The 25,554-nt window shown below is 41.6% G+C and overlaps 1 protein-coding gene across 4 annotated transcripts in view; it reads left to right on the forward strand.

Annotated features, from left to right (window-relative positions):
- LOC134751507 (trithorax group protein osa) overlaps positions 1 to 25,554 on the forward strand; it is a 60,341-nt gene that overhangs the window by 29,812 nt on the left and 4,975 nt on the right. For all 4 annotated transcript variants that reach the window (XM_063686925.1, XM_063686927.1, XM_063686928.1 and 1 more), the window contains exons 3-16: positions 8,491 to 8,632; positions 16,275 to 16,406; positions 16,574 to 16,705; positions 17,171 to 17,269; positions 17,557 to 17,750; positions 18,782 to 19,009; positions 21,350 to 21,419; positions 22,311 to 22,440; positions 22,762 to 22,982; positions 23,444 to 23,656; positions 23,857 to 24,264; positions 24,603 to 24,813; positions 25,075 to 25,150; positions 25,359 to 25,450. In XM_063686925.1, the coding sequence (XP_063542995.1) occupies positions 8,491 to 8,632; positions 16,275 to 16,406; positions 16,574 to 16,705; positions 17,171 to 17,269; positions 17,557 to 17,750; positions 18,782 to 19,009; positions 21,350 to 21,419; positions 22,311 to 22,440; positions 22,762 to 22,982; positions 23,444 to 23,656; positions 23,857 to 24,264; positions 24,603 to 24,813; positions 25,075 to 25,150; positions 25,359 to 25,450 (2,348 nt within the window). The remainder of the gene's footprint in view (positions 1 to 8,490; positions 8,633 to 16,274; positions 16,407 to 16,573; positions 16,706 to 17,170; positions 17,270 to 17,556; positions 17,751 to 18,781; positions 19,010 to 21,349; positions 21,420 to 22,310; positions 22,441 to 22,761; positions 22,983 to 23,443; positions 23,657 to 23,856; positions 24,265 to 24,602; positions 24,814 to 25,074; positions 25,151 to 25,358; positions 25,451 to 25,554) is intronic.

Below are 25,554 nucleotides of genomic sequence, written 5' to 3' on the forward strand. Positions count from 1 at the left end.
TGCATAACAATACGATGGTTGTGTCAATAACAGAAACGTGCAGATGGTCCACCCGCATACATAAGGTCGACATTAATGCAAGGTGAATAATATATACTAATAATATAATTTTAGATGGTGTATTAAGTGGGACGTGAGTCGTATTAAGTACTTCCTTCATCTCCTTCACGCACTAGGCAAAATTGCAATAGGATGAATATATCTTATTTAAACTTATAGCGACGGCAGTAAACTGTAATTGTCTTTTCCCCTCACTAGCTCGGAAAGTTGTCGTTCATCCTTCAATACAAGCGGGGAAAAACGCGTTTTATCCACTAGTGAGGAAAGTAATTTGACCTTGGATGGAGCGTGTTTAAGTAGCTTAACAGATAACGAAACGTAAAACGCTCATGATAATGGTTCGTTCGATATTAATTATCATTAAATAAATGGTTTGAGAATCTAATAAAAAATACCAAATTTAGCTTTATTTAATGATTTTAAGTCATAAACCTTAAAATTCTATAAGAAACGTTTGTTTTTTTTATAATGATGTTAAATATAATTCTGAACGGACAAGTTGAGTCGATGCAATTTCAAAACGCATCGTTGACATTTCATACATCAGAAATGTCAACATTGTCAACAATTTTTTTACTTAAAACCTTTTCTCATTCACTTGCGTAAAAATACACAACTTCCAGAGTTTTCTGTTATAATATCGTAAAAAAATGAGTGATTCCAGTGATGAAGATGATCTAACGCCTGTGGATGTGGCACTTTCCTCGCTATAGTGAGGTGAAAAGTTTTGTGTTACACACGGGCGCAAATGTATTTTACTGCTCTTGTTTTAATTTTACACTCGCGGGTAAAATACAACTTTGCACCCTTGTATAACAAATAACAATTTTTTTCTCATTATTTGTTTGTTGTTTTGTTTTTTCTCTCATTGTTTGTTTGTTGTTACGTTAATGTTAGTCTTAAGTTAGTTATACGCTAGGTCCCTACCGAAAATCAGCGCTGCGGCCAGCCGTGGCATTACGCTGAGTGGAGGTCCTTTTTTTGTCCGCTCCTTTTATACACTCTCTTAATATGTAACCTACCATCATGTGACGTTAATAAACGTATTCTATTCTATTAAAAAATGTATGAAAACAGGCCTAAAGTTGCCGGGACCGGCGTATAATGGCGTATTATGCTGGAAATCGTATAAAGTACAAAAATTTGTTTCTGCAATTAAGAGCAAATGAACAAATAATATAATATAACTCTGCTACTATTAGGGCAAATAATATAATTGATTTTGATAGTTTACTATTGTAAAATTAAGTTATATTAATGCATGTCACGTTTGTGGTTTCAAATTCGCATTGTTTAGTTCTTTAGCACTAGATCTAGAGATAGTTTAACAAACAAGTCTTGTCTGAGCAACCATAATTATCTAATTTCAGTAGTGGAAACTGTTTTGGCTTATGTATGTATTTAAGTGTAATTATCTATATGTGTCATTTTTCGCTGTTTGTTTCCCATTATCAATAAATAAAAAAAAAAAAAAGCGGGTTCTACTGTAAATACCTATAGTTATAATATCATTGATAGTAATAAATAATAATGTAAAGCGACGTTGGTACTGCAACCGGTCCATTCATCCACCTGTGGCCCGGCTATAAATATACAGGCGCGGAAATCGCGAAATTCACGAACCGATGTTCCCGTTCCGATGAACAGGGGTGAGGGTCGACATTTCCAGAACTATGCCTTACTTTCAACTCTTTCAAGCTAACAATTATATTATCTGTACGATGTAACTTGTCTAAATCAAGTTATTTGTAAAGGAGACTCGATATTTTCGAACTAAAACAGATGCGCTCACTCAAAATATTTATAATATTAATATTTTAATACGGTTTTAAGATATTATTCTGTAAGATTCCGTAAAACTAATACCCATACCCAAGTATATAGGTAATCCAAAAGCTCCCAATTATGGTCCAAATTATCTTCGTTCAAGTGTAGTGGGATTTCTGAATGTCGTAGTCGTAGTTCTATGGCAAAATTCATACTAATATTATAAATGCGAGTATGTCTGTCTGTGTGTTACTTCTTCACGCTTAAACCGCTGAACCGATTTAGTTGAAATTTGGCATAGAGATAGTTTGAGTCCCGGGGAAGGACATAGGATAGTTTTTATGTCGGAAGTCATGAAGTCAATGAAGTCATGAAATAAAACTATGAAAACGGATTATATCGCGTATATTGAATTTATAATACATCCCGACGTTTCGAACTCTTTACAGCGTTCGTGGTCAACGGGTGACTGAGGAAAAATTACAAAATGCAAAAATACCCACATACTAAAATAATGAACAATCATAGACTACAAACTCAGTTTGTTGCCGGTCCCATATTGGGATACCCTCCTACAATTTAGGAGGGAATTAAATCTTCTCGGGTCCGTGGTGTAGGGTTGGAGCCGGCATAGTTTATTTTTATCGCGTATATATATATATCTTTACTTGAAAAATAATTATAGTGTATAACTAGCCTTATGAACCGATTTTGCATGTACAACCAGCCTTAAAGTTTGTAGTCTATGATTGTTCATTATTTTAGTATGTGGGTATTTTTGCATTTTGTAATTTTTCCTCAGTCACCCGTTGACCACGAACGCTGTAAAGAGTTCGAAACGTCGGGATGTATTATAAATTCAATATACGCGATATAATCCGTTTTCATAGTTTTATTTCATGAGTAACTATCGCGGTAACCGAAGTCAATGAAGTCAATTGAGATATTTAATGAATTGCCTGAAAATGGCTGTCAAGCAATTAAGCTTATGCTCAAATAGAATTATTGCTATTACACTTTATCCAGGCGATAAACTTACTCTAGCTGCTGTTATTGATTCCACGTAAGACGAAGTCGCGGGCAAAAGCTAGTAACTTTATAAATTGAAGAATTTCCTCCCGCGGACGCTTCGGCTGTGGAATGACTGGAATGAGCTCCCTGCCGAGGTTTTCCCGAGGGGCTACAGTATGGGGTTCTTCAATAAAGGAGTGTACAGGTTTTTAAAGGGTCGGCAACACGCATGTAATATATCTGGTGTTGCAGGCGTCCATAGGCTACGGTGACTGCTTACCATCAGGCGGGCCGTATGCTTGTTTGCCACCATCGTGGTATAAAAAAAAACAGACAAAGCCAAAAAGAACATTGGTATTTCGTATTGATACTTAATTTCGTATTGAACTTGTGGGTGGACCATGGTTGTAGTACGGGACTATACTCTACTAGCTTTTGCCCGTGACTTCGTCTGCGTGGACTTAGTAACCGCAGCTAGAGTAAGAATAGCGCCTGGAAAAAATCTCATAGCAATCTAAATTTGAGCATATTATGCACACAAATTAGCAGGCACTTCGTTAATTATCTCAATTCCACCCCGCTTTTCACTTTCTTAAGGGATGATTTTCGGGATAAAAACTATCCTATGTCCTTCTCAGGGACTCAACCTATTTCTATGCCAAATTTCATCTAAATCGATTCAGCGGTTTAAGCGTGAAGAGCCACACAGACAGACAGACTTTCGCATTTATAATATTAGTATGGATAGTATGGATAGTTGGGTAGTTTACCGGCTCTGTTAGAAAACTTACAAGATTCGTCATTCGATCCCAACACGATCTCCAGAGAGTGCCGTATCGTGGAGTGGGTTTGTGTAGGGCTCTCGGGTCGCGGGGTCACCGCCCCAGACTAATTGTGTCACCCGGAGCACCCCGCAAGGTCGACGAGAGCTATTTCATTTTTTAAACTTTAAAAACTGGACGCTGGGTGTTTATAGAGTACCTAGGTAGTGTGTCTAATAAATTACATAGGCTACGGAGACTGCTTAACATCAGGCGGGCCGTATGCTTGTTTGCCACCGACGTAGTATAAAATAAAATATGCACCACATTCGCTTGACAATTATGACGCCTACTATAAACTTCATATTTCATAGGATTTTGAAGTGTATGGCGTCACTTCCAGTTTCCACACTATCGCTTTTTGTATGATAAAGGAGGCAAACGAGCAGACGAACCGCCTTATGGTTAGTAATTACTGTCGCCCATGGACACCTATAGCACCAGGAGGGTTGCAAGTGAGTTGCCGGCCTTTAAGGTGGGAGTACGCTCTTTTCTTTAAGGACTGCGCACTGTTGAGGACTGTCAACCATCTAGTGGTGGTGGTTGCAGACTTAGCCCAGACAGACATTCTATGGCGGCAAAATTATAACACCGCTGTCAAGAAAAATATCGCTAGTGTATCACAATTAGGTCATGTCACGGAAATGATCGGTTTCAAAGATAATCACTATTGAAATACTTTCTCTTTCTATAAGTCTAAACCACGAGTTATGTGAGGCGACGTTTGTTCATATCTTTAAAAAAGGACTAGTTCCTAACAAGATACAACAGAGTACAAACAACTTTGAGTAGTAGTCTTATGCTGACTCCAAGGTCTCCAACAAATTGTATAGAGCTCAGCTTAAAGATCCGAGTCTAGACCAGAAGAAACTGCCGAAGGTATCGGGATTGTCTCAGGAGTAGGAGTATTTGAACGTTTCTGCCTTTCTGGTCATGTTAATCAATCAATCTTTAGGTAGTATGGCTCCATCGATACTGTCGATGATTTTGCCAACGTCAAAGTGGGATCCACGTGGGATCGAATTAATATTTCAGCCAGTGTACGGTAAATAATAAAATAATGGGCCTCTAGGGCTCTAGCCAGACACGGTTAGAGGTAGGAATACCAAATGCTCTTAGAGCACGACGTTGTTCGGTAGTTATTATTTGTAGTTGACTCGTAAAACCGATAGCTGGATTTTACGAGAAGCACGTGGACTACCGGCCGTTGACTCCAAAATGGTGGTTAAACACGCTTTGAGATTAATTCTCCATTCACTGCACACTACTACATTAGATTACTGTATAATAAAGCTATCGATATTACACTTTAAACAATATTAATGAGCAAAAAACAAAGTAATTAATCACGAGGCTACTATCAAGATGGCGTTCGAACCCGAAGTCTCTGGTCATGTTAAATAGCATCAGTTGTCACTGTTGTCAGATCTTATGGCTTCATTGACAGGTTTAAGCTATATTGTTAACCGACAGTGAACCTGCATGGCGTCACACTCTTGGATAAGATCCTTAATGAGTACATTAGGGGAAGCAAGTAAAAATAATAAAAATAATCTGATTAGTTCTCTAAGTATGTTTCGCTCGTTATATTCTACGGGCCCAGTCGACTTCACCAAGGGATCCCTACACTATAATCTAGCCGGATCGATACATAGAGCTCGCGATCCCTTGACGGAACCACTAGACTCTACTAAGGGATCCCTACACTACACCCTACTCCCTCGCTAGCCCGATCGATACCTAGAGCTCGCTACGCTAGAAAAGGTTTTCTGCTACGCTTCGTACCTACCAAAAACAATACGAAAACGGAGCACATTTCGACAATACTTGGTTTTAGAATAAACCGGACCAGTGCGAGTCGGACTCGCCCACCGAGGGTTCCGTACCCAAAGGGTAAAAACGGCCCTATTACTAAGACTCCGCTGTCCATCTGTCTGTCTGTCACCAGGCTGTATCTCATAAACCGTGATAGCTAGACAGTTGAAATTTTCACAGATGATGTATTTCTGTTGCCGGCTTGCCGCTATAACAACAAATACTAAAAAGTACGGAACCCTCGGTGCGCGAGTCCGACTCGCATTTGGCCGGTTTTTTAATATTTGTTATTATAGCTGAAACAGAAATACATCATCTGTGAAAATGTCAACTGTGTAGCTATCACGGTTCATAGATACAGCCTGGTGACAGACAGACGGACAGTGGAATCTTAGTAATAGGGTCCCGTTTTTACCCTTTGGGTACGGAACCCTAAAAACCGGCGGCGAAGTTATTTGCAAAGCTAAAAAATCATAGATTATTGCGTAAATGCGTACTTAAGGAGGTTCCCTTCCCTGAGCCAGAAGGCGAAAAATCTCCTTATATGATCAATATGATCATATTGTTCTAAGAGACGTCGATATTCGTAGACGTGGAAAAAATATATGATAATAAGTATAGTTCTTGATTATATTATTTTTAATGTATAAGCTTCCGATACACGAATTATGAGTATTCGCTCGATGCAATTAATTCCTAAGATAACCTCTAACTAGGACTTTTAATCCAACTTTACACGGTTTTATGTGACATAAACAAAAAAAAGAAGAAAAAACAATCTTAACTTAAATAGTAATTTTACCGCTTTCGAATTTCGATATTGTAAGGCAACGTTTTTAAAATAAATAAAAATCGACAAAATCGATCATAATTGACACTTGGCGCGCATGGTCTTTCCCGTTCTTTCTTGCGAAATGTGACAGTGATAGCGGCAAACAGATGTAACGGCCTGAAAGGCCGAAACACACGAGATGCATGTACGGCGATGGTCACCTGCGTAGAGCGCGAGCACAAACCATTTGTAATGTTTAGAATGATATGTCAGCTGTCACATTGCTTGACAGCTAACAAATAATGCCAAACATCAAAGTCGGCTTGTGCTTGGGCCTCAACTTCTTTCTTAGAACTTTGATTATTAGTAACGATAATTAAATTGAAATAGCTATCATAAATCAAACACATCAAAATAAACATAAAACCTTCCACAACCGCGTTTTTAAATCACAATACACGCTCCCCTTTCGATCTTAATTCTAAACGTATGTCCCCTTTACCCACGTAACCGATGTTGCGTCTCGCTTGCGCGCGTCCCACGCCCGCGATTGCGAGGGAGATAGACGCCGCGGTGTTTACGAGATATTTCTGTCCGTGCCACGTGGATACTGCTATTAACAGATACGTTGGATGCTGATTAAAATATTGACTAGAATCCGTTTTTCGCTTAGAAGGAGAAAAATTCCGTTTTCACCCCTTAGTGCAGGGGCTTCAAACTTTTTGTCCCGAGGTCCCAGGCTAGGTCCCCGCTTTCTTTTAAATTCTATGGAATTTGTCTTTTAGCGGGCCATAGCTTGAAGACCCCGGTTTGGAGTTAGTAGAACTTTCCAACTTTTGAAAGAAGGCTTTCAAGTTTCTAAATCTAAGTTTAGAATATGTATTATCTGTGTCAATATCTATGTAACGGGACTCGTTTAAAGTTTTTTATCTGGTGTTTCCCTTGAGATTCGTGCAATCGAGGATTCGCTGGATTCTTGTAGAGAGAGTCCAGAAATGGTACATCTCAACTCAAGACAATCATATACAATTGACCCACTCCCGAAGTTTACCTTGTGCGTGTCGTCATCTCTAATCGTTCTATTTTAGCCTGCGGCACAGAATACGTGATAATACATACTATGTACGTACCCACAGAATTCTCACTGTCTAATGGCTTTACAGACGTTGCAATAAATCGCATGCGATTTTTGATACATTGCCGACTAAGTAGGTGTAAATGAATTCAATCGATCGAACAAACGCCGCAACTCATAAAAAATCGCATGCGATTTGTTGCAAGAGATTGCAAGTTGAAACACAAGTGCAGTCCTTAACAAAACCTATGAGTGACAGTAAATCAGTTGTCCCTCGAATCACCAGTCTTAGCTATCTTATACAATAGATGATTATATTGGTCTAAGTTCTTAGAGCTCGTTCCCACTATGTCGGATGTCGAGACGACTTTTAATCGGGTGTCGGCGCCTCTGTTCACACTAGTCGGCTGTCGGGACGATTTTTAATCGGGTGTCGGTGCCTCTGTTCACACTAGTCGGCTGTCGGCCACGACCGCAGCTGGTGCCATTTGAGGTTCTCATTTGACGTGCGGGAGGCGCAGGGGGTGCGGCGCGGGCGGGGTCGGTCCTACATCCGACATCATGTGAACAGCGCCGCCGACACGATTTTTTTCCGGACGGAGGGCTGACAACACGATATTTTATGTCGGATCCGACACAAAATCGTTGTCGTTCGTGTGTGAACAGCTTTATATAAAATGTTCTGCCGCTACGACACCCGGTTAAAAATCGGACCGACATCCGACATAGTGGGAACGGGCTCTTAAGTGTACATTTTTTGGCGGTCTTGAAGTCACAATTGCAGGATCCAAATTCCTAAGAGCATAGTGTCTCCTATCCTATAGAAGGCAAAAACTATACACGTGATGGGCCCCTCTGTGTATAATAATATTAATAATCTATGCATCCATAATAACAGACGCACCTAGTTAATCTTCAAAAAGAAAGTTTGGCTTGTTGAGCGGTCGTTCTATAATATTGAAGAATTTCTGTCTGCGAAATTTTAATGAAAATATAAACCTTCGCAATTAGCCAATGTATTTTAATGAATGTGTTATAATATTAATTTTTAATGTTATTTGAACTAGAAGTTGACATGTAATTATATATACCAATAAAGAATGAGTATGAGTATAAAGGCTTAAGTATTCATTTATGAGGATTATAATAACGCATGTGTTTGTTTTCAGGATGGAGATAAAACTAGAGGGCCAAGAGGTCCGACCGGTGAAGGAGCGCAAGAAGCACGACCGTTTCAACGGCATGAGCGAGGAGGAGGTGGCGCGCCGCACGCTGCCAGACCACCTCGCCGAGAACCTCGACATCATCATTGTGAGTACGATCGCCAACACACAAGAATATACCTGCCGACACACACACACACACACACACACACACGCACGCACGCACGCACGCACGCACGCACACACACATCAAACACACACCAACACTGAGGGGGAGACGAGCGAAGATTGGAAGAATCAACTAATAGCATTGGTTATAATTCATCGGAGCGGAGAAGATATGTGGATTACAGCGATTGCTATTGGTTGGTCCTCTCATCTCCGCTCCTCTCCGCCTCAGTTGAAAAGAAGCCTTTGATGACCTTTCCGCGCCAAAGCTAGAAGATCCATACCACCTATAACATACACATTATAATGGAATAAATTATATGATATGAATGATATGATGTCCACCGCGCCGCTGTGTAAGCTTTTAACACGCTTTGACACTCGTAGCTTTGATCTATGTATAATTGTTTAGCGTATACGGATCCCAATAATGCCAACATACCATTCGCATCTTTATAGACCATTTTGATCTTTGTACAGTCTCCATCAGATATATCGGAGCGGCCGAGGCGTTCACAAATATCTGAACGCTCCTCTATTGTTTGGGCGTTAGAGCGCGTGTTCAGATATTGTGAACACCTTGGCCGCTCCGATATATCTGATGGCGACTGTACACGGAGAACTAGCGCCGGCAAAAATAGTTTTGGGCGCAACAACCATACCTCTTAGTTTGACACCCAAAATTGATGCTACGTTACATTTCGTGAGAGAGTGCAATCATACAGTAGTTCACTTAATACCGTAAGGTTGCCAAGCTAGCGATATTGTGTTCATGCGGCGAATGACTCGATGTGATTACCTACCTACTACAACTTATGAAAACGTGTGACAGATCGAGAGCTTCCCTTTTGATGTTCAAGCCCCAATTACTCCCATTAGTAACTCGTGTTACATGCCGTGTTGCACTTGAAAGTTTAATCAAATAGTTCAGTAGTAAAATGATACCGATTAGGGGTGGCGCTGTTTAATCTCAACGCCGAAATCACCGCGAGTTGTCACATCACACGTCACACCTTTAAAGAAGCAACTAAATACTATTAGTGGCTGTGTGAGCTGTAGAGCTCGCGATATGCTTCATAAGCTTAAAAAAATAAAATACCGGCTAATATGCGAGTCGGACTCGCGCACGAAGGGTTTCGTACCATTACGCAAAAAAACGGCAAAAAAATCACGTTTGTTGTATGGGCACCTCACTTAAATATTTATTTTATTTAGCTTTTAGTATTTGTTATTATAGCGGCAACAGAAATACATCATCTGTGAAAATTTCAACTGTCTAGCTATCACGGTTCATGAGATACAGCCTGGTGACAGACGGACGGACAGCGGAGTCTTAGTAATAGGGTTTTTCCCCTTTGGGTACGGAACCCTAAAAATACTTACGAGCCATTACCACATCGAAGTCACAATCGTCTTAAGTGCCATAAACCCTGCTGGCACTTAAGTCCTTTATGCTTATTTCCGCCATTTTGAACATTTTCCAAATAACGAAACGACAGAAAAATTCCATCTAATTACCGACATTGCTCACAAAGTACCATATGACCCGGATTGGACCCGGGTATGTCCTTAAACTACATCCAAAAGAGAGGTATGGGCACTGTGAATGACATCTCGCTTTGTGTGGTAGGGCACAGGACAGCGGATGTCATTCCAGATCTAGAGCAGAGCCCAACTGGGGAAGTACCTCCACCTTACAGAAAACCGCAGCCAAATAACACTAGACCCTACTAATAGTGTTGTGTTCCTGCCGGTGAGTATGGTTGCCAGAGCTCGAGGGAGAGGAGTGTTAGGGTCGGCAACGCGCATGTAACTCCTCTGGAGTTGCAGGCGTACATAAGCTACGGAGACTGCTTAACATCAGGCGGGCCGTATGCTTGTTTGCCACCGACGTAATATAAAAAAAAATATGACAATGACATGCATGTCGCAGAGTATGGCTAACCATTTGGTTTACCATTACCACGCGATTTTAGCAGCTAGACCTTGTGCGGTAGGTCATACTATCGTCATCAGTGTCATCACTGACGAACGTGTACCTAATATACCTATTCGTATTCTTATTTTATGATATCGTCAATTGTAAAACAACATTTTGGTGCTACTTTACCGCACTAGTGCGATAATAAGCTCATTACGCAACTATGTCGAAAATTTAAAGGCCCATAATCCATTTGGGGCATTTTCTATGAAAAGGGACCTTATCGTCGATGGCGCTTACGCCGCACAGCTTCGCGCGGCATTGTAAATATTTATATCGGAGCATCGTTTATAATGGCGTAAGCGACATCGACAATAAGGCCCCTTTTTATAGAAAATACCACATATGTACTAAAACGTTTTACGATACATGTGCGAATAGGTAATTCGCAACTCGTGTCGACTTAAAACACTTTGGTCGTGTTTTAATTTATTGCCACTCGTTGCGAATTTCCTATTTTTCGCACTAAGTAACGTAAAGTACTATAAATGTTTTAATGTCTAAGTGTTTGTGGTTTTGGTTTAGGACTGTATACTTGCATGTGGTTTTAAATAAATTAATTTAAATCTGAATAAATCTAAACATTAGCCTGATATACCTTATCTCTTTGCAATCTTCTTCTTCTTTTCATCCTGTTACCCTCAGCTAGGGTTAGGAGTTTCTTTGCAGTAGGGTTTATGAATGAACCATCGTAGGTTCGTAGAATGAGCAGTAGTTTCTTTTTGAAGATGCTGCTGTCAGTCCAATAGTTAAAGTTGTTCAGTGACTAATTGTGACATTTTCAACCAAAAGGTACCACATTGTCGGTTGTTAAGGCGCTATTTCCATATAGCTTCAATTCGAAATCAACCTTATCGGCAAGCGACAATGTGGTACCTTTTGGTTGAAAACGTCACAATTCATAAGCAATTTTTGAAGCGGTAATATAAGCTTACAGTATTTAGGGCAAAGTTAATTTTCCCCACTATGCGGAATTAGAGATTATTTGTGCCATTTTCAACCAAAATGGTACTTATTGTCGCTTGTCAGTAAGGCGCTATTTCCATATAGCTTCAATTAGAAATCAACCTTATCGATAAGCGACAATGTGGTACCTTTTGGTTGAAAACGTCACAATTTTACAGTCAACGTCACAGTATTTAGGGCAAAGTTAATTTTCCCCACTATGCGGCATTAGAGATTATTTTATTGATTTGTCTGAGAGAAAACTTAGACACGCACGTGGCCTCTTCTTAAGGTGCAATACTTACCTGTTTACATTCAGGACCTTGTGTATAAACATACCCGTTTGGAATTCACGCCATTGTACCTACGAAAGTTCACGGAAAATTTAAATAATATGTAAACATGCGTTACAGTGTTACCGAAACGCGGAGTAAAAAAACCTAACCAGAGTAACGAAACCTGTGTACTCGCTCGTGCCAGTCGAGAACTGCGAAAGTAAAGTAGGTAAATATCGTTTATTGCACCACAAATTCAGAAACAAATTTACTATGTAAAAATACTCTTAAGGGGTAAATGAAATGAAATGAAATGAAATGCGTTTATTTGCTTAACATTATGTACAGATAAGATGGTAGAGTCAAAAGTATTATGTCCAGATAATGTCAATACCTTATAATAGGCATGCAAAAAAAATTAAAACTTAAAACCTATTAACATTATATTACATTATATTACATATTTACACAATCAATTACATTAATTTATTAAACATTTACATTTACAAATTGATGGTATGTATATATACTTAAATAGCCCTTAAAAATATTGTCATTTTATAAGATTTATACAAAAAAAAAAAATGGCGAAGCCTGTTGCAGATATCATCATTGGTATATTTGTGACGAAGCATGTCGCCGATTTGTATTTATAACCACCGGACGAAACCTGCGTTGCGGATTTCTTAAGGGGCCCACTACCTACTATTCTTTAAAAAAATAAAGTCATTGTCATAATATGTTGTATGTCATTATTGTATGTCATATTATGTCATAATATGTTGTATGTCATTGTCATAATAAGTTTTGTATTCTAGCCAAAGTAAAACTGTACGACAAACCCCCTGGTTTCCCGTACAGTTTTAGTCTGTATAGTAGGGCGGCGGAACAGGTTTTAGATTACTTTCCGTTCATGTCATTTCGGATATGGGTAAGTATGGTATTAATGCATTCAGTATAATGTCCTGAACACAAATATATGAGATGACAAGCGCGAAAGTGGTGGGGGTAGTTACTGTGATGTCATAAAGTCGACAGTACAAAGTTTCTTCTTTTTTTAACATACTAAGTGGGGTACCAAATGAAAGGGCTTTGTGAGTAGATTACAAATATATAACATACTATGATATTTCACTACTTGGTCTAACAAATTAACAGGGTTGACGTTTGAAATGCTTTAAATTGGAAATGAATAAATGGATTATTTCAAATTATATACCTAAAAATAATTAACCGCATATATCAGAAAATTAAGAAAAATACATCAAGTTGAAAAACACTATTTATTTCTGTTACATTGAACTGTAACTTTTATTAAAGCAAACAAAAAACCCGAATGTTTACATATATTTTAGAAATGGTCTTTTCACTAGCTTTCGTTTGGTACCCATATGCACAGTGCCACTTGTAGCGTTAGGTATCTAGGGCAGATGAGTGACAAGGCCTAGGCTACAAAAATAGTGTTTTATTAGGGCTTAAACGCGTGGGTCGTTAGCCTTTTTGGTGACGGCACTTGGATCGGTGTGTAGCTGGATGTTACTGTCCTGGCCTGGCGTTCCTGGCGTAGTGGCAGCCCGGCGTTTAGCGCTGGACAGCGAGAGGAGCACAGGCGCGGAGGTTGAACGATCAATTAGCCGTAGGGTAGACCCTGGAATTGTATTCCACTGTGTATATATCTATAGTACGAAAAAAAAAACATTCCCGCCCTCCACAAACGCTTTGCGCCAAAGAGAAGAAATTTCGCCAGTGACCAGTGAGGAGCTGAGGAGTACATATTTGTGTTCAGGACACTGAATGCACTGAGACCAAATATACCCATATCCGAGATGACATGAGCGAAAATCTAGATTTTTCGAGAAAATGCCAATCCACTACTAGAGGCGTTCTTGAGTCTAGGACGCCCACATTGAAACGGGATACAGTACAGTATTCGCAGTTCAAATTTGACACTTTTCGGTTGGGTGTTACTCTGGTTAAGACTTGCTTCATTAGTCGCATCCATATTCATTTTTCACTTAATCCTCAAGGTCACAGCGATTGTTATAAGGTCACCAGTGAACCATGTTCTACGTTCGAAGGAGCGATAATATACCCAAATATATCTTATAGCAAGGCATCTTACGATATATTTTACGTATTATTTGACAGAGCACACACAAAGCTGTATAATATGTATTTTGGTATATTACGATATAGCAATGCATCTTAAGATACCTTAAGATGTTATATAGCTCGGTATATTACGATATAGCAATGCATCTTAACATACCTTAAGATGTTATATAGCTCGGTATATTATGATATATTTTGGTATACTTCGTCTTTCTCACAATGTAGGTGCTAGACAGACACCGATATATATTTCGGTATCGTTGTCGTGTGTGGTGCTTAGCTTTACTATAAGATGATGTCGGTATCTTACGGTATATTAATATATATTATCGTTCCGTCTGTGACGAACTTAACTGCGTGGCAAAGCACATGTCCTGCTCGTAATAATAATAATACAAGCTTTGCTTACTTTAGATCTATGTAAAGTCGCCATCTGATATATCGGCTAGTGTTAAAGCCTTGGCCGCTCCTATAGGTATATCTAATGGCGACTGTAAAATTGTTCTAGAATATATGTTTATATATTTATTGAAGGCTAGGCTAGGGGTCATATTATACCAGAGCTATGAGACTATAGAAATCTGTATAGAATAGGGCCTGCGAATGTTACCTCCCGCGACCTCTCGCCCAGACGCCCTTTGCTGTCACGTCCGCGCCTCACGGCCCGGCCCTAGCCTATACCTATACTTCGGGTTTAGGGTTCCGTTGTCCGTACTCGCGGAACCCTGTTAATAGACTCCACTGTCGGTCTGTTAGCGTATCTAAAGAACCGTAATGTGTTTTCTATTGCCGCGATAACAAAGTAGTAAAAATGATTAAATAGTAAGAAATTAAAAGTAGCTTATTTTGAGTTTAAAATAACCTGCCTTCTCTTAGTATAATACTTATTTTCATTCCATGGAATTTCTCGCCCGCTTAGTAACATTTTCTGCTGACTTTACCGAAAGAATATTAGCCTCTTCTTTCAACCATCTTCGTCTCTTTCGTAAAACTATTCTTTCCTTGCCAAGTAAAACTTTTATCGAAAATATCACTATTAAAAGAAACATTTCAATTTAGTTATTAACACTAAGCCACAGATGTGAACGTTTACACGCTATAGTCGAGGTAGGTGTCTCCAGTACTAACAACAACACGAGTACTAAGAAACCTTAACTCATTGCAATAACGGTCACGAATGTTCAACTATAGGTCGATGATGACACCAACGCTTCGGCTCGACTTATTACTAGCGCAATAAGGTCGAATATTGATGAATTGAGCGTGAGAACATGACATGTCGCCATGTTCTTATACGGAGGCGACACGTGGTGTATCAACCCTTCGGCAGGTGGCGTAATTGTTAAGCTGTATTAGATCTATAAGGGTTTATTATGTATATTGAGAGTTGTCCAGGATGAAGATTAAAAAAAAAAGATAGTGGAAAAAGAAGTAATGCACTTATGAACGTCAAATAAAGCTACGCCGGCTTTAACTCTACACCTCTGACCCGAGAAGATTTAAATACCTCTAATAGAACTAAGAAGATTACCACCGGCTAATCAAATTTGAGGATTGCTCATCTTATTCTACGTTATATAAGAAAAATCTTGTCAAATTGATGTGTTTGAAGCGCTGTTACTTAAAGTCTCCGAAGACTTACACGGTGCGAGTTTCATCACATTGCGGTATTTGATAAATCGATTCGAATGGTTTGTTTGGAGCTTCCGTCTATCTTATTAAAGTAATTAGTACTGTAGATAGGACCTTGGGCTTTAACAGACCTGCTAGCATGAGTTGCGTTCTCGCGCGCGACATCTAGCGCAACTTCAAGTATGATCTCGCGCGCGAGAACGTGACTTCTAGCCGGTTTAATTCAAATAACAATTCATATAACCTAAGTGTTTCCACCCACCTGGCTTCGTATGTTTCAAACCGATCGTGATAACCTCTGCGTTCTCACGAAAGGGCAAGCCGTTTCTATCGCACTGCTATCGCCCTTATTTCGGGACAAATCCATAACCGTGGGTATCGGACGTGTGACAGATCGGCCCACATATATACGTGAAATGTATTGGCTACGCAGTACGGTGACGCAATACTGACGCAGGTAATGCGTTATCCAATGTGCTAGGTACAAGATGAAAAGAACGACATTTATATGATTTGGAAACATCCATCCATCGTCACTACCTTCTGGTCCCTCACAGTCTCGAAACATCATAAAGACGAGAGATATGAATTCACCAAAATTTCCTTCTGTTCTCTTATAATTTCCTCCTATTTAAGTTTTTATTGTGAATAATATAACGGTTTTTGTATCATTGCAGATCGGCATCAACCCCGGGTTGTTCGCGGCGTACAAGGGGCACCACTACGCGGGCCCCGGCAACCATTTCTGGAAGTGTCTCTATCTCTCCGGGTTGACTCGGGAACAGATGAGCGCCGACGAGGACTACAAGGTACTATCCCTGGGTCGTCACAAGGGGCACTACCCCCTAGATATACCCAGACAACCATTTCTGGAACAGACAGCTTTTCAGTCCTCCTAAACCATTTTTTCATTGTCATTAAATCCATAAACGTTTAGGTTTTCATTCGAAGAGTAATATTATGTTTCGTTTTACAGTTGCTGAACTTCGGCATCGGGTTCACGAACATGGTGGGTCGCGCGACCAAGGGGTCCGCCGACCTCACGCGGCGGGAGATCAAAGAAGGCTCTGCAGCTTTACTGGATAAACTGCGCGCCTTCCGCCCCAAGGTACAGTACAACATGAGTGAGAATTCCTTCCTTACTCATCCATGCTTTTGAGGAAGATTTTTTTTCATGTTTATTGTTGATCAGCGGGTAAGATGAGCGCAGAAGTTTTGAAATGAAATGTACGAAAACTCATTAAAAAAAAACAAGATGAAACTTTACACTTTCAAATATTTGTAAATAACAAAAACTCACTAAAAGCCAAAAATCCACCTGGGTTTCATTATGAAATCACAGAATGAGTCCCGATATTCCATATACGTAAACAAATATTTTTCATGTTTCACAAAGAGTTGACTAGTTAGTTCACTATCTCGCCATGTAGAGCAGAGCAAAACAAAGAGGCACGGCCGTACCATCCTTTTCTCGAAGCCACTTAGGCCATTTTCAACATACTGTAATTTTGTGATTGTATTGTCTGGCTCTGGCTTGTGAATGTTTATTTAATGTGTGCGTGCGTCGTTGCAGGTGGCGGTGTTCAACGGCAAGCTGATCTACGAGGTGTTCTCGGGCAAGAAGGACTTCTGCTTCGGCAAGCAGCCCGACACCATCGCCGGCACCAACACGGTAACACAACCTTTGTGCACAACATAAATGTGGTGTATTCCTTAATCTAGCCATTTTCATATTACAATGCGCTTATTAATGTCAAGCAGGAAAACTACCAACGGTTGTATTCTCTCTGATCCAAGGAGATACCAGCGCAAGAAACTCACTGCGACTGTGAAGCAAGCAAGCTTGTAAAGTTATTTGTCGGCGTTTTGGCTCGACTTAAGAGGGGACGCGACTAAACCTACTTCGTCCAACTTGTCAGGGCTCATAATATGCGTTAGTAACCTGTAGTTTTTCCGCAGTACATGTGGGTGATGCCGTCATCTTCGGCACGCTGCGCGCAACTCCCTAGAGCGGCCGACAAAGTACCCTTCTACGCGGCGCTCAAGAAGTTCCGCGACTACCTCAACGGCCTCGTGCCTCACATCGACGAGGCCGAGCTCATCTTCCCCGACAACACCTCCCGCCGCCCGCAGGAGGAGATGGAGATACGCAGGTAATTAACACGAGGCCACTAGCCCGCAGTACAGCGCCATCCGTTTTGGATGTCAAACTACGGGGCACGTTTTTTTCTTCTTAGAGTTTACCTCTCTGTTACAATGAATTCTCTTTGATTTTAGTAAATATAAATAGAATTGTAGCTAAATTTTTGCACCATTTAAACTGTTTTTTTTTTCTACTCTTCGACTGTAATTATTTAATTAAGATTTAGTATACCAAACTGTAATTGGGTACTTTTCATGTATGGGCTCCCAACTCAATTATAATATTCATTCCGAAACGGTTTAGTCAACTATAATGAAATTGACCAATCATAGCTCGCCGTGGTCAAGAGGACGAAACAATAGCTCAAATTATTTATTTATTTTAGGTTGTATAGTGGAAACAATTGCTTCATATGTCAGAAACGCGCATGTGACACCCTTATTATAGCAACATTCATAGACTACCAAAACCGCTTAGCGTTGCTTGTTAGTCTCCATAGTCTACGGTGGGCAGAATCGAGAAAAAAACTGTCAAACAAATTGAATTTAGCTTGAGCAAGTACCAGGGCCTCATGAGTTACGAGGAGGTGTCGCTGACCAACGCGCCGGGCTCCGGCGGCCGGGGCGCGTACGAGTATGAAGGTATCGCGGCTGCCCACGTATCTTGGCTGTATACTCTTGGTTCGTTTACCTATATGATAATTATTTTTGTCGACTCGTATAAAAAGTATTTTATACAATAGCGATATAATCAAGCTTTTGAATCTCGTACCCGAGAATGCGACTCGGCAAACTTCGGGGCCTTAACACGGCACTCGACCGAAAAGCTCTCCATTATATCACGATTGTATAAAATACTATTGTTTATTTAACTTTTATTACATAATAAAAAAACCCTTCCGGAAGGCATTATATTCTATCGGCGCAAGCATTACAGTAAGCATCGGCGGTTTTCGTAGAAACGTAGTTACGTAGCACAAACCTTTCCCCGATGCACCGAATTTGACAGAAAAAAAAACTATACACAAAGAAACGCCCTCAGACTCACCATGGAGCCCGAGCCCGGGGACACCATCATCCTGGAGGACGGCACGGAGGTCCCGCTGAAGAAGAAGCGCGGCCGCCCCAAGAAGGTGAAGCTCGAGAACGGCGAGGTGGCGCCGCCGCAGCCGCGCCAGCCCCGCCAGCCGCGCCAGCCCGCGCCGCCGCACGACCCCGCCGCCGGCGACCTGCCGCCCAAGAAGAAGAGGGGGCGGCCCAAGAAGATCAGGTACGGACGTCTACTTCCACGCTCACACTCAAACATTACTTCCAACCTAAACTTAAACAGTATTAACCAAGGGAATTCAGCTTCGGCGCAGAAGCTGAATTCCCCCCGCGCCTCGTTTCATCGCATCAGTTTTGGGATCACTTCGGTCTTGCAAATCAGTTTAAAGGCTCATTTAGACGGTGCGAAAACTCGCTGCGAGTTTCATTACATTGCGGTATTTGATCGGTCGGCTGAATAGGGTGTAAGCTCAATAGTCCGCAGTGTAACTAAAATCGCATGCGAGTTCGCGCGCCGTCTAAATGAGCCTTAATGCGTTTTTCTAGGGGAACGAATGACGTAAAGACCTAAAATTTGGCACAGTTATAGCAAACTAACTATAGTGGGTCAAGAGCAAATCTTGTCAGTAGCAATGTAAAGCAAACTAAAGTGGGGCAACACTCAAAGAGCAGTATTCATGCAGTATTGCGCTAAGAAAAGCGGCAATGTACATCGAACCAAAAAACTGTTTTTTTTTTCCCGCTGAGCGCGCTCTTCGTACGTCAACTCAAATTGCCGATCGCGGTTTAGACTTTATTGAAACATTTTGAAATGGTTATTATTATGGAGTAAAAACGATGATAATATTGTTAATCAATAGGTGATTAACAAGTTTGACAAGATCAAAAAATATGTAGAAACGGATTATGTTGGGAAAAAAGAATGTGAAACAAATCATTGCTTCCGCAGGTACATATCCTACTGGATTTTAATATTTTAGCTTACTGGGCGGTTCCATCCCCTTAGATCATTTTGTAAAACTAATTTATTAAATAAAGAATTTTGTATTTGTATAAACCACTGAGCAGCCACCGGTAGGGTATCACTGTAACTATTCCTCTCACGATTACAGGACTTATTAAATATCAAATATATGGACTATTTACATTTTGATATGATTTTGTTTTAGTAAACTTAGAAAACATAGATAGGGAGCAAACAGAATATCATTGCGATAGGGGGCTGTTTTGGACGCCAGTTCAGAAACTGAAGAAGCTCGAAGATAATAAATATGCCACTTGTTAATGTAAATAATTGTACTTTTCCTGAAGAATGTCACATACCTTTGTAAATTTTTTATATGGTTGTATATTATACATATTAAAAATAAAAACAAACAATTGTTGTTTTGGTGTTTATTTCTTTTAAAGGTAAACAATATATACCTAACTTTAGCTTACACTATAATTCAGGTCATTCATTGAAATAATATTATTAAGTTACCAATATTACAAGAATAATCATACCCGTAACCATTGCTCTCAATATTTTTGTTAAATTTCAAATAATAAGTTTATTTTTCGCCTTGGTTGCGTTGTACACGTACATAAACCGCGTTGTCTAAAGAGAAAATACTACGAACGCCTTATATTGGGCGAGTTTTAATCCTGCAACAAAATATGTGAGGATTAGATTGATGTTGCGAATGAAAGGCGATATATTCAAGGTTCTTAATACTGCTTAAAAAGTTTACCTTTGTAAAAAGTCGAATCAGTCGCTGAAAATATTAGACATGCCCATATGTGGACGATTTTCAGAACTCCATTTGTGGTCTTATTGGATATATTTAGGCATACTTTTAAATTTTATTTATGCCTTTTAACCCTAAAACAAAAAAAACAGCACATAATCTTAAAAGTTCAGTTCTTCCCAAGTTCTTCCAATGTTCTTCCAGTAATTATCATAACCTCAAATTTTAGAAATGTTTACCATCAATGAGCATTATACATTATAGGCACCTTAACTTCATTCACATTTGCACAATCTTATTTAATATATTGGTACTTAATGGTGACAACAAAAATTCTCTTATAAAATAGAGACGATTCAGAATATAAACAAACAAGATGGCGATCCACATTCCACAGATAAGACACAGATGACACGCGATTTTGGAATTATTCGAACACAGTGTTGCTAACCCACGATTTTTGAAATTTGCCGCCTTTTTCTACTGACAAGATTTATGTGACCTACTATACTACTACTAACACCGTGAATAAGTCAAAACGGCATGTTTATGGTCATACCAGCGAAGCGTCCCGCCCCGTCGTCGCACGGGATACACAAAACCTTAACAAATTATGACGGATGCGGCAGGGGACTATGTTTTATAAGGTGTATGTAGCAGTGTTGGCCGAACGTTAATTGCAATTAACCATTAACCAGTACAAATTGACCGGACGGTTTGCATTAACGTTTCGGCCAACACTGGTATGTAGTGTAAAGCTTGTTTCCATACATTTGGCCTGGGGTGTCCATGACTTCTTTTCGAATACGCACCAATGTAATATTTGTCATTAGGCCCGAGGAGCAACAGTTCCTGCTGCAACAGCAGCAGCAACAACAACAGCAACAACAACAGCAGCAACAGGTTAGTGATCTTGTGTTGACGGAGAGTGCCTGTCAGGAACACGCATCCTCCAAAGTCCCAGTCATTTTTGCAGTTTTGAATTTGGAACCTTTTATTCCAATGTAGTTCAAAATACGATTTAATTTTGTCAGTCCCTTTAAAAAGGGACATCGGACTTCGGAGGATACAGAATAACTAACCTGACTGAATGAGGATAAAAATGCGCAATCGTTTGGATTTCATGATCCGTGTGAACAAGTTTGAGGTTCGATATAAAAAAAAAGTGCAGTGTGCGTGTAATCTTTACGCTCGATTGAAGTAAAATTTCTTCGACGTTTACGATACATATCACTGAAATAGTTAAACTTCAACTTAATATAACAAGTAAATATCATATTATAATTGTATTTATTATTCATATCCTTTACAAAAATGATATGATGTTATATTCATATTATTCATTAAAAATAGGTATTTGAATGTCATCATATTTTTTTATGTATGAAATTATAGGTTTATGGTAAGGTAACTGAAATGTAAAACGTTTTCTCTAAATTTTCAAATTTTTTGAAAATCAGCACCTATCGTTGTACCGAAACGCGTTGTTGATTGAAGTGGAAAAGTATTTATTAATTTATAGTATTTTGGTATTTACTTTTATGCGATTACTAATAAATTGTAATAAAAACTAAAAATGTTTGATAAATCAAAGGCTTTTTTACTCGAAATACAAAATTTGAAAGATCACACGTGAGATTATCGGTCGAGACATCTCACCGGGGAGTTCAAAAAATCGTCACATAATTAATGGGCAGCCCCTTCTCTCGTAGACAAAAGCAACCGTCATTCTGCCTAACGGCATGCGTTTGTTTGTAGGTGTATGATATGTTAAAGGAATGTTTGCCCGGGCAGGGCATGCTGCCGCAGATGGCGGGCGCGCTGCAGGACCAGTTCCCCGCCGCGCCGCAGCCGCAGCCCCAGCCCCAGCCGCAGAACCCCGACATGGACATGATGTCCGACTACCCGCCCTACTTCCAGCACGGTAAGCTCCACCGGAACGTTTACGAGTCAAGAGGAAAGGGGACTAAAGGGGCCCACTGACTATCAGTTCGCCGGACGATATCGGCCTGTCAGTTGTTCGGAACTCGGAACTGTCAAATTTTTGTTCTAACTGACAGGCCGATATCGTCCGGCGGACTGATAAGTCAGTGGGCCCCTTTAGACACGTCACGCTTCTCCTTTCAAAAGTAGTCCCCAGTTTCATTTCTGGAACATTACTTACACAAAATATGCCAACCCCATTGTCACATTTGTCAGCGTGGTGAATCAGGGCGGGAGTGTTGACGTGTTATTTTGGTCGCAGGCGGCAACATGGAGTCCGGGATGGAAGTCGCGGCGCCGCTCGGTCTGGCGCGCTACTCGTCGCCGGGGCCGGGCGGGGGTGCGGGTGGTGCGGGGGGCGGCGGCGGGTTCCCGGCGGCCTCGCCGCGCGGCGTGTACGCGTCGCCGCGCTCCGCCGGGTACTCGCCGGGGCCGCCGGGGCCGCCGGGGCCGCAGCGGCAGCAGGGCACGCCGCAGCCGCAGGTCAATACCGAGTTCCCTCCCTACCGACACACGATCCTCGACCACCGTTTGTTCATACAAACGGAGTCCCCATTTTCCTCCCTATCCTTATATCCCTATCATTTTCTTCTTATAAAAGTTAGAATCTGGTCAAACGAAAGTAAAAAGTAAATCGTCCGAATCATATCGGAAGTCGACATTATTGATTGCATAGTCCGGTCGACCCAATTTTTCATAGATATTTAAATCCGCTCCTCCTGCTCTACTCTGTTATTATTTGCATTCGAGTCTCATAGGAAGGAGTTTTATAGAGACCCCCCCCCCTAGCGTCTTTTCAGCGTCGGCGTCTAATCAACGCTATGGAAAATGGCGTCTCTGCGCAGTTGCGCTAACGTTGCGTCGAGCAGCAGCCGTAGAGTTGATTAGACGCTAGTGTGGGTAACCCTAATAGTGTAATAGTAACGTGTAACGTTTCTGCGCAGTACCCGTCGTCGCCGGCCGCGTTCTCGGCGCCGTCGCCGCCGCGCAGCAACCCGTACGGGTCGCCGGCGCGCGGCGGCGTGGTGGGCGGCGTGTACCCGGGCCGCAGCCCGCTGTACGCCGCCAGTCCGGCGCCCTACAGCCACGCGGCCGGCTCCCCGCACGTGCGCCTCGAGGACGGCTACGACCACCGCCAGCCCGAGCCGCAGTCGCAGGTACGAGACTCTACCGACGACACCGGCACCAGGCCACGGAATGCACGCCCTCTCGCGTGCACGCGCGACACTCATATAGTTTTGATACTGAATAAAATTACTTGTTTAATTAGACTTACTTCACTCCTTTCACCGTTTAGGTATCGTCGGATAAAGAAGCTTTATTACTCCCGACATTGACGAGCTGTATTTGTCCACAGACCCCGCGGCCGTACTCGCGCTCGCCCGCGCCCCTCGCCGCGGGCGCCGCCTTCCCCGCGGCCTCCCCCGCCGCGCACTCGTACACCCCCTCCCCCGCGCACACCCCCTACAGCCAGCACTCCTCCCCCGCGCCGCGCACGCCCAACGCCGCCTACCCCTCGCACCCCTCCCCCGCCCCGCTCCCGCCCCTCCCGCACCGCTCTACGGGCAGCGCCGGATCGTTCGCCGGGGAGTTGTCCAGCGATATCGGCGCGGCGATATCTTCACCGAACGCCTCGCCGGGACTCACGTTGGACTTCGAGCCGCCGCACGCCGGGGATAGTGGCGAACGGGAGCGATCGCCGCTCGGATCTACCGACATGCATCCGGGCAGCGGCAGTGATGAGTCGCTACAGGATTATAACAAGGTCGGTTCGCTGAAACACGCATAACGGTATTTATTTTTCATATCGCTATACGATATCACTAAATGGTTTATTCACTTGTGAAATAGCCTTTTAGACAGACTCGAGGAATACATTTTTTAATTTTGGTATACGATAAAGAACTCTAGACTATACTAGAAGATCACCGCGCAAGTAATTCAGCAATAGTCTAAGATAAGTTGTAGAACCTGGTGTTGGTTTTACTACCTGACCGGCGCCGGCGCACTACCGGCCGAACTGCATATCCTGGGCACGGCACCAAATTGTAACGATCCCCTTTAAAATTTCCGATGTTGAACCTTTATGTTATCTCTCAACAGACGAATTCCGGCGTGAGCGAGATGTCGCCGGGTGGCGGCGGCGGCGGCGTCAGCAACGTCGGCGGCGGCGGCGGCGTGGCGGCGAGCTCGTTCGGCGCGGGGCTGTACGACGGCGCCGAGCGCCTCGCCTACCCCCACCCCCACCCCCACCACGCGCCGCACGCGCTGCACGACCCCGCACATAAAGACCATTACCACTACCGTGACCAAGGTACGATTTACATTAACTGCTCCTGTCACTTCTTTCCCGATAACAAATTAACAATTATAACAGGGATAATTTCAGTACCGCATTGCAATCTACGTCATCTACCTCACTTCTCAATTTACGCGGACCGGTGAAAGCAAAGTTTGTTACGAGTATATCAATCATCGACAGATGTATTAGATCGTGTGAATTATGATACTCTTGTGAAGGTAGTATCAGTTGTTCCGTTGTACTAAAATTAAAATTGTATTTATTCCGTTTTAGGAAGCAACATGGGTGACAGTCCACGATTAGACCACTTACAACAGCATCCCTCCATGTACTCTAGCAATTTTAATAGGTAAGATTTAGTTTATAATAAAATTATGCCATCATTATTATTAATGACACTACGTCGATTTGAAGTTTAGATACTTTGAGAATGTGATATTCCGTTTTGTGTTTTAGGATTTTTTGTAAATGGGTAAAACGAAATAAAGGCGCAATGAAACCGAAGCCTTTAAACTGATTCTACGAAACATGTGTGATTGATACCATTCTGTGTTCAGATCGACGCCGGAGGGCGGAGGTGAAGGACCGTTCTCTCCACACGCGCCCGCTTTCCGCCCGCCAGAACACACGTCGCACTCGCGACCACCCGGTATGTATTTACTATGAACATTTGAGGACCACACGTTTCACTTACATCGAGCGACTTAACCCCTATTTTAGTAGCTGTAAGTCTAAAGATGGTTTAATGGATAT

Source organism: Cydia strobilella, chromosome 22 (assembly GCF_947568885.1).
Source record: "Cydia strobilella chromosome 22, ilCydStro3.1, whole genome shotgun sequence".
NCBI lineage: Eukaryota > Metazoa > Arthropoda > Insecta > Lepidoptera > Tortricidae > Cydia > Cydia strobilella.